General features: G+C 31.5%; 2 protein-coding genes across 2 annotated transcripts in view; both read right to left on the minus strand.

Moving 5' to 3' along the window:
- The window catches only part of LOC129217151 (uncharacterized), a 50,028-nt gene extending 42,250 nt beyond the window's left edge, over positions 1–7,778 (minus strand). Inside the window, exons 1-4 of the mRNA XM_054851415.1 lie at positions 7,668–7,778; positions 4,522–4,682; positions 2,784–2,957; positions 1,134–1,319 (exon numbers count right to left, since the gene is read on the minus strand). Of these exons, the coding sequence (XP_054707390.1) occupies positions 1,134–1,319; positions 2,784–2,957; positions 4,522–4,682; positions 7,668–7,722 (576 nt within the window). The 5' untranslated portion in view covers positions 7,723–7,778. The remainder of the gene's footprint in view (positions 1–1,133; positions 1,320–2,783; positions 2,958–4,521; positions 4,683–7,667) is intronic.
- Positions 7,779–10,455: 2,677 nt separating this feature from the next.
- Positions 10,456–12,787, minus strand: part of LOC129233553 (protein ABHD11-like) — a 104,002-nt gene continuing 101,670 nt past the window's right edge. The window contains exon 6 of the mRNA XM_054867566.1: positions 10,456–10,767. Within this exon, the coding sequence (XP_054723541.1) occupies positions 10,623–10,767 (145 nt within the window). The 3' untranslated portion in view covers positions 10,456–10,622. The remainder of the gene's footprint in view (positions 10,768–12,787) is intronic.

The raw sequence follows: 12,787 nt of genomic DNA on the forward strand, positions 1-12,787 counted from the left end.
TTGGTGTATGTGTTTCGAGATCCTATTTGAAAAGTATCAACTCAAAATAATGAGTTACAAATATAAAAAATTCAAAAGATACATCTATTGCGCATAATTTCCCTTTACACGAGTTATTCTTTATACAAATAAATGCTCAATAATTGAGTTTAAATTTGTAAACTGAACGCTAATAATTGAAATTTGAAAGAAAAAATCGTGATTATAAAGCTGCGTCATGTAAGATTTTGTAAAAGAGTAGTGATTTAGTTACTTAATTTTTGCCAAATCACACGTGAAGCGCATTATATGTTCCAAAAAATACTACATTCTGTATGAAGCTCAGCTTTGAATAATGCGATACGCTACACGTATTTTAAAATAGTCGAGACCGTATGAAGATGTATGAAAAATCAAACTTCCTTGAATCAGAGGATTTAGAGGAAAATAATCTACGGAAAAAATCTGAAGTAAAGTGTATCATCAAAATTAATTTGAAATAAAATAAATACAGATGATGTAAGTGAAATAATTTTGGAAAAGTTTTCTGCCTAATTCAGGAAACAAAGAAGAAATTAAAATGAAATTATGAAGTCCTTCTACTAAAATTACTATAGCAATAAGTTTTACAGCACTGTTACGTTACAGGTTGTCCTGAAATAGAATGACTGTTTTTAAAAATTTAAAACAAGAAAACGGTTGATGATAAAAAACTAATTCTTGCCGAAAACTCATGTGATGAGCCGCAATATCCCCCCCCCCCCGTAAGCTCTAAATTGTACTTCAAAATGGTTTCAACAGATGGCGCTTCAGATAGTAAGCCCGTAAATCAAAAAGAAAGAAATGAAATTCACCGAATTTTCCTTTGATTGCAACATAGGATTGTAGCCAACGGTAGACATTTTAAAAGTATTCTTATGTAATTTTGCTCATTAAAAACATTTTTTGAAAAAGTATGATGTAATTTTCTCTCTTTCTTTGATTATGTTACTTACTATCTACAGCGCCATCTTCAGGAAAATTTTGGAACTAAAATTTGCAACTGTAGGTAGAAAAAACTTATAGCCCACCATTTGATTTTTCTGCAGGGATTATTGCAGAAAATTGCTGCGCGTTCTGGAGATTTGAAAACAACAAAAGACAGATAGACTTACTGCGGGAATCTTCTTTAAAAAGTAAGCTTTAACAAAATTGATCGCTATTTCTTCATCAGCATCAGGCGGTATTGTACTAATTGCTTTCTTGATGAATCTCACTATTAATCCAACTACTGCTGTGGGTGCATCTGCCATGTCTGCCATTGACATTTCTTCAACTATAAGCTTTTCAACTTTGTCAGGCTGTAATAATAATGTTATATTTAAAATTTCAATCTAAGAATTACATAGAAGCTTTGGCGTTTTTTAAAAATAGATTTTCTGTAAGCTGTAAAACTTTATTATTTCGGGAAATATTTTCCGTGTACCTTTATTAATTTGGGCTTCGGTGTTATTATTTGTGCATCTGGGAAAAAAAAAAAAATTGAAAGTAAATTGTATTTAGTTTATTCTGCACTTTTTTTTATTTATGTTTAATTTTTGTTTATTGTTGTTATTATTATTATTATTATTATTATTATTATTATTATGTAATTTTATTTTTTTTCCAAATTCAGCTCCAATTATAAATTTTTTGTTAAGCATAGCGGTCTGTTGCTCCCTTTTTTTTTCCCTTGACACAGAATTTAAGTGATTATTGCGATTTACATCACTTGACGAAGAATTTCATTGACAAGAGTCAGTGTCGTATTTTTGAAGTAATTGTACTTCAGTATTCAAGTTACAATTTTTCTTTCCCTGAGCTAAAGTTCATTATTAAAATAAAACAACGCTTTACAGCATCCAGACACTGCTGTTTTACCCGATTTTGGGCTCATCATCCTAGAATAGCCAGAAAATCTAAAGGCAAAAAGCCTCAAATAGAAACTGAATATATCTCTGCACTCGTAGCTAAAACTATTTAACCCACCAACGATAGCTCCGCAAATATGGTAAGGTTACCTATCAAAGGTTGAATATGAAAGTTTGGGCATTAAGCAGCACGAACCTCTCCATTCCTATATGGGTGGTAACTTATAGTTTAGGGTTTATTATGCCTGCTTAACTAAGGAAAAGCTACTTGCTTTTAAAATTCAAAATAAAATGTTTTCATTTTGAACCAATTCATACAGTTTCCTGCTAAAACGCTTACAGATCGAGGCATTAATGCACATACGCTCAATTTGAAACATTCAAACTCAGAAGATCACTTTGCTTGCGTAATTAAATCTTTTATAATTTTCGCTCAAGAATGAAAACTTCGAGTAATACGCTCTTGAAATCAGTGACTGTTTTAAAGATGAACTCGAAAATTTTCGACATACAGTAAAACCTGTAAAGTTGACCACCCTTGTAAGTTGACCACCTATCTAAGTTGATTTTTTTTTTTTTTCAAGCTCGGAATTAGCCCTTCTCATATAAATCAACCTTTATAAGTTGACCACCTGTTTAAGCTGACCACTAAAGTAGTGCACCGCAGGTGGTCAACTTACACAGATTTCACTGTATTTAAAACACTTATTACATTTTCAGTAAGCAGGGGAACTGCAGTCCTCGGCTGGAATGACTGATATGGCGGTGTATTTCATGTACTTATTACGTGCTTATTACAAAAAATATTAATGCATTTTACTACCTTAAGTTTAGTGCGTAAAATAAATCTGAAAAAGTAGAGCGAAATCGTTGATGGAAGAAGTCACACACTTGGTGTTGGGAAGTATTGTGTACCTGTTTTAAAGCGAAAGACTGAACTATTCTCCCGCCAATACTGTGGCCAACAATTATAGCTTGTGATATGTTGTTTAAAGCGAAAAAGTCTTCCAGATCGTCGACCATAATATCCATACTTATTTCATCTGTCCAAAGACTATCACCATGGTTACGAACATCAAGAGCGTAGACCTGAAATGAAGGAAACATCCTTTTATCTTTTGAATTATGCTTTTAAATTACGTCAAAATTACATTTTTTTTCCCCAAATTTTCTTGGTCAGTGAAATAAACTTAAATGGATTATTTGAATGCTTTGTAACGTTGAAGTTTTAATTGCTCAAATGAGCACCATTTCTTGTTCAGTGAGAAAACAGGTTTTTAGATGTAAGCTCAAAAACGCTACAACATCTGATATCAAAAGGGCACATATCGTGAGGCTCTGTGAAGTTGAGCTCCGACTCTGACAATGTTTACCTCTGTTTTGGTAAATAGGGAGGGTTAATTGGCGCTAAGTTGAGCTGAGAAACTTTCCTAGTAGTTCTCAAAAATATTCCAACTAAAATCCGAGGCAATAACACGTCTATTTCTACTAAACTCCCTTTAAACAGGTAAACATAGTCAAGGTCACAGCTCAACTAACCAAAGCTGCACTTTATACCGTAAAAAAAAGAAAAAAAAAAAGAAAATCAACAATAATAATTATGTGTTGATATGTATGACCTTGACGCATGCATAAGTTATGGGGACTTTGCAGTTTGCATGAGTAAATTGAGCGATTAAAGTTGCTACAGGTTTTTTTTTTTTTTTAATGCAAGTAGGATTTTCTCAACACTCTGACTGCCAATCCAAAATTGCAAATGTCCACCATGAGGCAAAGTTTGGGGCAGGGGCTACTATATTTGGCAGCCGGAGTCCTAATGAAAACATCTTTTTAGTTTGGGCAAATCTAACCTGCAACATTGTGAAAACTACGCAGTTCCTTATTACGACATTGCCAGGTAAGGTTAGCTCGAACTATAGATATAACATATGATACCCATAGCAGTCGAAATGTTAAATTAACTCTAAATAGGAACATAAATTCGAAAAATGAAATTACTATTTAACATTTCTTGCAATAGGTAGAATTTTAGGAAGTTCAGTGCAAAATCGGAATTGTTTCACCGCATTTTTTGAGAAATAAAACATTTTAAAAAGCGAAAAATGAAGCAAACATATTTCAAGAATGATTGGATACAAGCAATTTTCATACACGTGTATGAAAAGGTTTTGTTTTAGAGATCGCGACTGTTTTACCATTACAGTTTTTTCCGGGACTTTAATGACTGAAAAAAAACCTTTCTGGGACAATGTCGTTGTTTTGATAAAACATGCAAGTGATTTACTGCATTTTGACGTTCGGGAAAAAAGTATCGAAATTCTCGTAATCTCCCGAACGAATTAGGAGCGTTGTCAGCAATACCGTGATAAACTCTTGGAAAAGCAATTTTTAAAAGTATTGTTTAAAGTTATTCAACCGTAACAGCTTTACTTAGATAGTATTGTGTCAAATATACGCTAAGAAACCAAAGCAAAACATCCAAAAGAAGAAAAAGAATTGAAAAAAAATGTTCCATGAAGTTTGTAAAATGTTATATTTTGAAAAGTAAAGTTATTTCTCTATAAATTACATAAAACGACTTATACGGCACATCCGTAAAAGAAAAAATATCTAGTTAAATTATTTTTTTAATTAAATGAAAATATAAAATTACCATCCGGCCTGTTTTATCAGCTATAGGTTGAGCAACAAATTTCCAACTTCTTCTAGAATCCATAAATCCATGGAGGAGAATAATTGGAGGATAATTTACTTTTGAGTCAGTAGCCGGTTCATAAAGATCAAACGCAAGGTTTATTTTCTCTGCATCTGTTCCTTTATAATTACAAAATTACAAAAGTTAGTAAAACAGTTGATTGTTTAATATTTATTCACATTTAATCCTTTGTTCATTCATTGATATGACAAACATTTTTAGGCAAAATGAAATCTAAAGATAATTAAACTCACATATTTTATTTTTCAATACAAGTATTAAATGTTTAAGAAACTAATAGTTGAATACCTCCTGTTGTTAACAGTTTGGAATTTGTATGTTAATATTTTACATTGCATATCAGGGGGAAAAAACTAAAAATAAAATAAATATAGAAACCACAGAATGTTCCTAAAAAAAAAACCAGCAATATTTATATTATCCGTTAAAAGTGTAGCAGATAATTATTCTATAAAATAAAATATCGATTTTCTATTTAGACAACTAAAAATGCTAGGAAAAATGGCACCCATATATTGAAAAGAAAAAACAATGAAACAAAGAAATCCAATTAAATGGTTTTTTGATAGAGAAACTACTCTAGCTATCAAATAAAAGTCTAGAAACAGCTGATAGCTAATGAAAAAAATCTTTGTGCGAATATTATTTAAGACAAAAACTGCAACAGCTTCAATATCTACAGTTAATATTGTGAGAAATTATGGCAATGTTTAACATAGTACTTCCTTGGCTTTGTGAATTTCTATTAATACACATATAAAAAATTTCGTGTAAAAAAAGAAAAAAAGGAAATTGTCTTCTTCATGTTGGACAAAACTTCCGGCAATGATCAATTACTTATTGCTCATCAGTTTCCCGCAAATGAAATGTTTAACACTATTATTTAATTTCTTCACAACTTAAATTTCTTTATTTTTGTATTCGACTGTTCGCGTATTGTCTGGAAGTAGTTTTTCATTATAATCTGACAAATTGAACGTTTTAACTGAACTCTCATTTGCAAGTCTCTTTATGAAAGATAGCGTTATTAGAGAACAATTTCATTTGGATAAATAGAAGATTATGAACCCCCTTAAAAACACTAATAATCAAATCTCTCTAAGTTTCCGTTGTATTTGTCAAAACGGCATCGTGAAAATACTTTGAGGAAATTTTTGAAATGACAAAAATTTCGTGAGATCGTAGCACTCAAATGCATACAAGGGGAGTTAGTAAAGTGTAAAAACGGAAAATGTGTGGGTTATTGTATACAGATCTAATGTAGATCTGTTGCAAACATAGAAAATGGAGCTACCTCTTTTTTGCAGCAAGCCCTTCAATTCACGAAAGTAAGCGATTCATTTCTGAGAGTTTGCGTTAATACAAGAAATTTAAATAAATCCTTAATTATTTATAACGATTCTAAAATTTTGTTTTTAGTTATTTAGAGAAACTACGGAGGGGGTATTGAACTTTTCATCATAAGCAACAATTGCTAACTAGTGGAATTGTTTTTATACGTGAAAAGCGCTAGGAGTGATATATGAAGAAATAAAGTGATGACGGAAAGAAAATCAATTCAAAAATTAAATTAAATTATTATATTTTGAAAAAAAGATTCTTCCAAAAAAGAATGACCGGAACTCTGGTGTGCCGTGGCACTAATTCATCCCTTTTTACTTCCAATTACAAAAATAAAAGGAAGTATTGTATTCGCGGAAAATTTTTCACGCAAAAATCGACCTTAATCTCCATTTTGCTCACCCCCGAATGAATGTTGAGTTTTTTTTTCGACTCGACCCCTCCCCCCCCCCCATGGATAAGTGCCTAAGAACGTATAGGCACGCAAAATATCCATTTTGACGATTCCCGAGTTAATTACGGCGAGTTTTTTCATTACGTCTGTATCTACGTATGTGCGTATGTATGTCGCATAACTCAAGAACGGTATGTCCTAGAAAGTTGAAATTTGGTACGTCGACTCCTAGCAAGGGTGTATCTAGAAAATGTTCAAGGAGGGGGCGATTTTTTACTGTTAATTCTTTGAAACTTTAATTTCTAAAAACTTTTGAAGGAGTGTTCTGAACCCCATCCCGTACCTTGACGTAATCACAGGTGTCCTACAGTTGTGTTTCTTTCGAAAAATATTCAGGGAAAACCCTTGAACCAATTTCTAATATCATCTAAGATCGTGTAAAACTGAAGTTCTGGATCTTCAATTTCGAAAAAAAAAAAAAAAAGAAAAATCCAATGGAAAGTTCTGGTCCCTATTTCCAGAGCAATAAGAGATGGGCTACAATTGCGTTTTCCAAGCTTCAATTCCTTCAGTATTCCGAGAAATTTCCTTTTTCCTAATACTAATAAAGATTATGTAAAATTGCCGTTTTTGGAAATTAAATATCGAAAATTAACCTGAAGACGGTTCCTGTATCTCGCTCAAGGAGGGGGCGATCGCACCCATCGCCCCTCCCTTGTATCCGTCCTTGACTCCTAGTGGTGTCTAGTTGGGCACCTCCTCTTTTTGTTGCATTCGGGGGTTTCTAAAGGGGTCTTTTGCCCCTTTGTGGGGGAAATCATTGTTAGTTACAATGTAAAGTCAAGCGGTGTTACAATTTGGCGGACACTCGGCAATATATCGCCAGTCTTTTGGTCGCCAAGTTTTGTCGCCGAATTGGCGACAAATTTGGCGCTTTTTTTAAAATCTGGTATTAATTTGGCCACTGTTTGTGATATTTAGAGAGTTAACTATTGAATCACTTTAAAATTGCCAGAAATGGGTAAATGACATTAAATTGGAGTAAAATGAAATCATGTGATGCACACATCAGCTCGTTTGGCAGTATAATTTTGAGAATGTAAATTTTAGTAAACAGTTTATTTATTTATTCGATTAACCTACACTATTTTGCTTGACCAGAAATCAAGGATCATGATTAGGAAGTTATTCATTTTTGGCTTATCGCCCGTTTATGCGCCAAGTATAATTCTGCTCAGTAACATAATTTGCTGTAGTTCGGGTTATAAATAGGCTCACATTGCATGATCATAAATGGAATAATACTACAATGATGAACAGTTCTTGCATAAAAGCATTAGAAACTTACCCCGTACTGAAAAGTAGCAAATAAGACAACACAGCAAACATTTGCGTGAGTTCATTTTGTAACCAAATGAAATAGATTATTTTTACGAATGTTTGATGGTATAGCGTTTGCATGATATTTTTTCCTCAAGTGTCAGTTCGCAACGTAATTCCGCTTAAAGGCAAATTTCTTTCATTCATAAAGAGAACAACTAAATGTACTGTTGTAGGCTAAGCGGGAAAAATGAATAACCTGACTGTCAAATTACCTTACACAATACTTTCCTTTAAAGTGCTTTTATAAGCAAAGATGATTTCAAGGACAAAATGTAATGATATTGTAGTAAATGTCACGTTGGACAAGTTGTAACCTTGGCAGAACTCAATTAAGTAATCATCGTAATAACGTTGCATTATTTTATCAATGAAACAAGTAGTTAAATAATGATCCGGAGCTCAATTTTATTATACATCAGTATATCTCTTCAAATTAAAAAGTTTTTGGTTAATTTGGCTCATTCTTTTATTTTTTAGCAAAATGCTATCACTTTTAAGTGTCTAAAGCTGAATTATTTAAAAGAATATTATATATATATATATATATATATATATATATATATATATATATATATATATATATATATATATATATATATATATATGTTTAATTTCCCTCACGTATTAATAGCTTTGAGGATGTGTTAACGTAGTAACTAATTTTTTAAAAAAAAGGTGCAATATAACTCTTCTGCCGTTCTTAGCTTAACTATCAGTCACAAAAAATGTTTATTGTTATTATCTTTATACTGCATCAGTAAAAATATATGTGTATGCATACAATACGCCGCCAGCTCAGTTATTCCACCCGAGGACTGCAGTTTCGTGCTTTTTAGCACTGAGTGCTAAAAAGCACGAGAGCTAAAAGCACGAAATTGCAGTCCTCGGATGGAATAACTGAGCTGGCGGTGTATTTTATGTATTTCGGCCTTAGCCCTGGCTTAGGGCGATAATTTAATGCGAAATACTTAGCTTTGCTCTGAAGTTGAAAAATATATATATACTAGCCGACCCGGCAAGCCTTGTTCAGCCATATAAATCATTTCTGGTGAATATTTCGGTTGTTAATTAAAAAATAACGAATGTATTGCAAGTGAGTGGGAATGGGATCAATTACAGGAAGAGGAATGAAGAGCTGTAGAAGACGATAATCGCCTATAAAAACAAAAAACACCAACCATTCATTTCATTAACGTAACAAACAAATTCATTGTTTGATCTCTTAACAGATTCATTGTTTGATTTACTTTTGCAATATTTTGTTCCTTTATGCTAAAAACTGTGATTTCTGGAAGTCTTCAAACCTTAGGGTCCAGGTTTTACCCCACTTTCCCCTATATATTTATTCTTACATTATTCTAAATTTTCTTGCATCCGATGAACTCGACTTACGTACTTCTAATTCTAATATATTCAAATTTTTTTAAAGCTGCTAATGTATCATTGAATTGACATTTTACAAGTATTTACTATCATCTGAAAATCAACAGCCATTGTTTTATCTTTGCCATCAACATTGAACGTGTGGCAGGGTTTTGGAAAATGTTCATCCTAATCTCTAAAAAATCGGTTTGAAAACCTTATTATTCCGTGATTAGACCGGAATCAATCGTTGTTATATGCTTACTTGCTATTTGAATTAATACGCACAAAGCTGTTAAAAAAACGTTTTATTAACAAGAACAGCGCAGACTGCAATATTAATTTTGACCATTTTCGGACAACAATTGAAACTGTCATTCCTTAATCGGACGGTTTCACCATTTAACCGATAAAATTTTAGCGAAAGAGTGACGTCCGTTATTTGATTTAAAAAAGCACCTAATAAAATCAAGCAGTGAACCAAACAAACTGTGATTAATGTTTATTTAGTCTAGCTTTCTCTAAGATAAGTAACCACGTTTTCAAAACTGTATTTTCTAGTAGAAAAACTGATATAAATTAGAATAAGTTATTTAACATTGTACAAAAATAAAAAGATCATTAAAACAACGTCTGAAATACAAAACGATCCCTAAAAATTAAGCTAAAGACACATGATTTAGGATTATATTCCCCTGCATTGAAATGTGCTTATGGACAACAGTTACCGAAAAAAGGGGAGTTTTTTTTGTTTCATGTTTTTTTACCCACTAGCTCATTTCTTTGCAATGAAAAGAGATTCTACGACCGACGCCCCAATTCACTCGTTTACAACTTTAATTGTAATTTTGCCTTTGAGCCTTTTTAATGCTTTTAATAGATTTCATGTGTTTTAAGAAATAAGTTCTTAAACACGAATAAATACGTTTATGCATAAATTTGCTTTTTAACAATTGACTTCATAGCATTTGTACGATGAACTAAATCGTATCAAGAGCAACACCATTGTTTTAGGTAGAATAATTTACGAAAGATGCACAAATCTAATTATTTATTCAGCTCCTTTGGAAATAGCTCTCATACGCATACGAGAGTAATAATGATGTATGTAAAAGTATCAATAGTTATCTTCGATAGAAAAAAAAATGCTTTTTTTCCATTTAATCTCAAAGCAATTAAAGAACTTCTTCACTAAATACTTATTATTGTTTCGGACGGTGGTGTAAAATATATATTAATCAATGAGTGTAATGTTGTATATTATGAAATTACTAATTTATCATACAAACACCAATACTTTCAAAATACGATATTTATTAAATTTCTATTACAAAAAGCCACTGCTTTTCTATAGATCAGAACACCAGATTTTAGCTCTTTTAGTTCTTAATGTCTAAATTTTCAGTAAAGTAGAATTTTTTTTTTTTTAATTTAAAAGAAAAATCCAAGTAAATAAAACGTATCCACTTATTTTATTGAACACATAAGATGTTTTGGGATAACGTTAAGTTTTTATTGATTGCTAGATTTTACTTCTCTACTATCAAAAACGTTTCAATCAAGGATTAATTACTCCAGTGATGAACCTTGCAGTCTCTCTCACAAAATCCTCAGGATATGACTGGTGGATAAAATGATTTCCTCCTTTAAAACCTAAAAGCTGAGCTTTAGGAAAATAATCTTTTATAAGTTCATCATTGTCCCTGAAAACAAATAGTCAAAATTTTATATCACTTTTCTGTACTAAAATAGGAGTAGTACACAAATGTATTTTAATTGAAATAAATATATACTATGGCATTAAATTATTGCTTTTTTTATATTATAATAAGAAATTCTACGGAAGCTTTTGTAATCTTCATCCCTAGAGAGTAGCTGCTTCTGTATGTAATATCTCCACTTCATAGAGTAGCCTTGAGTTTTTCAATCCTAATTTTTATCCTCAAATAAAATTTTTTTAATTAAATCATTTTTTTTTATATTTCGTTTTTAAAGTTGTAGAGGTTGAGTTGAAAACGATTCGTATCGTCCAAACGAAATTAACGGCAGAAAAGTTTTAAATTCTTGAAAACAACTGCTTTAGTATGAAGGAACCCCTTTGCAGTTTATTTTCTCGTAACATTAAAGAAAGAAAAAGACATATTACATTGTGTAATGCATCGCAAAATAAGTTAAGGAAAAAGGAAGAAAAATGTACATTATAATATAAAACGAACATTGGGAAACAAATGTGCACATATATAGCAGAGCATTAAGATGGAGAAAAGAGCTGTCTTTTTTTCTTTCTGTGCCCCTCCTCCCCGCTGGTATTTTTTGAATGAATGATTCGATTCAACCAAACATTTTTTTGTTTGAAAGATCTCTGCCTGGACGCCTCGTTAGTAGGGTACTTATGAGAGTTCTGCAACCGGAGGCGGTGTCGGTGGTATGCATCTGCAATCCGCCTCCCAATCCCCCTCTGACCTTGGGTTGACCCCCCTCTGATCTCATGGCTGCGCCTCCGTGTAATCTTTGTAGAAGATTACGGGGGTATTTTCGCGCATTTTGTCGTTTTTCGCGCGTTTTCGAACTTTGTCATTTTTTCTTTGTAACCATTTACGAGGGTATTTTCGCGCATTTTGTCGTTTTTTCGCGCGTTTATTGAACTTTGTCATTTTTTTTTTTTTGTAACCTTTTAAGAGGGTATTTTCGCGCATTTTGTCGTTTTTTCGCGCGTTTTCGGACTTAGAATATTTTGAACTTGTTGTCATGACAACCAGAGTTTTTAGTTTTCGGTTGGCAACACCTGTTGCTATGCTTTAACTTATGCGGTGTTTAACGTTCATGGCGCCATCTATTGAGAGGTTTATTTTTATTTTTTTATTTCTACGAATTTAATTATTTTTATTTTTACAGAGTGTTGAAGTTGGGAATCGAACACCCAAACTTTGAGTTAGCAAAAACGTATGCTAACCACTATGCTATATTTTTCATTACTCTTTCAGTCTTAATGTGAATCTGTACCATGACAACGAATATTACAATTAAATTAATTTTAAAACCATCAGTTAATTTACTCTTTAGTACTAATCATGGCATATCATTAACTGAATTTCAGCTCATAATTGAAACTATCATCATTATTATTATTTTTCATAATAACAAAGTTTTCACTTAAGTAAAGATTTATTTAAATACAACCCATTCGAGATTTTAGATTTGGTTCAATGCTTTGTGGACTTGAAATATATTTTAAACTTTGATTTTCTTTTTCATGCATTTCAAACTTTATCATTTTTATTTTTTCTAACTTGTTAAATTTTCTTAACTAATTTCATTTTTCTTTGTCAAATTTACAAATATTTTTTCTAACTTGTAAAAATTTCGAAGAAATAATTTTCTTAACTAATTTTTTTTTTTTTTTTTTTTTTGACTTTCATACAACAAAATATTTTTTCTTACTTGTTAAATTTTCAAAGAAATAATTAACTTAAATATTCTTTCACACATTTTGAACTTTAACGTTTTTTCCTGTCATTTAGCACTTTGATTTTTTTTTTTTTTTCACTATTTTAGCGTTTTTCAATTATTTTCAGTCTTTAACTATTTTCTTAACTTTTTAGTCTTTAACTAATTTCAAGCATTTCAGACTTAGATTATTTTTTCGTGATTTCGATTTTTTTTTTTTAGTATATTTTAGAGTTTGATCATTTTCTCGCTTGTTTTTACTTTATCGTTTTTTTT

The sequence above is a fragment of the Uloborus diversus genome, chromosome 1, assembly GCF_026930045.1.
Source record: "Uloborus diversus isolate 005 chromosome 1, Udiv.v.3.1, whole genome shotgun sequence".
NCBI lineage: Eukaryota > Metazoa > Arthropoda > Arachnida > Araneae > Uloboridae > Uloborus > Uloborus diversus.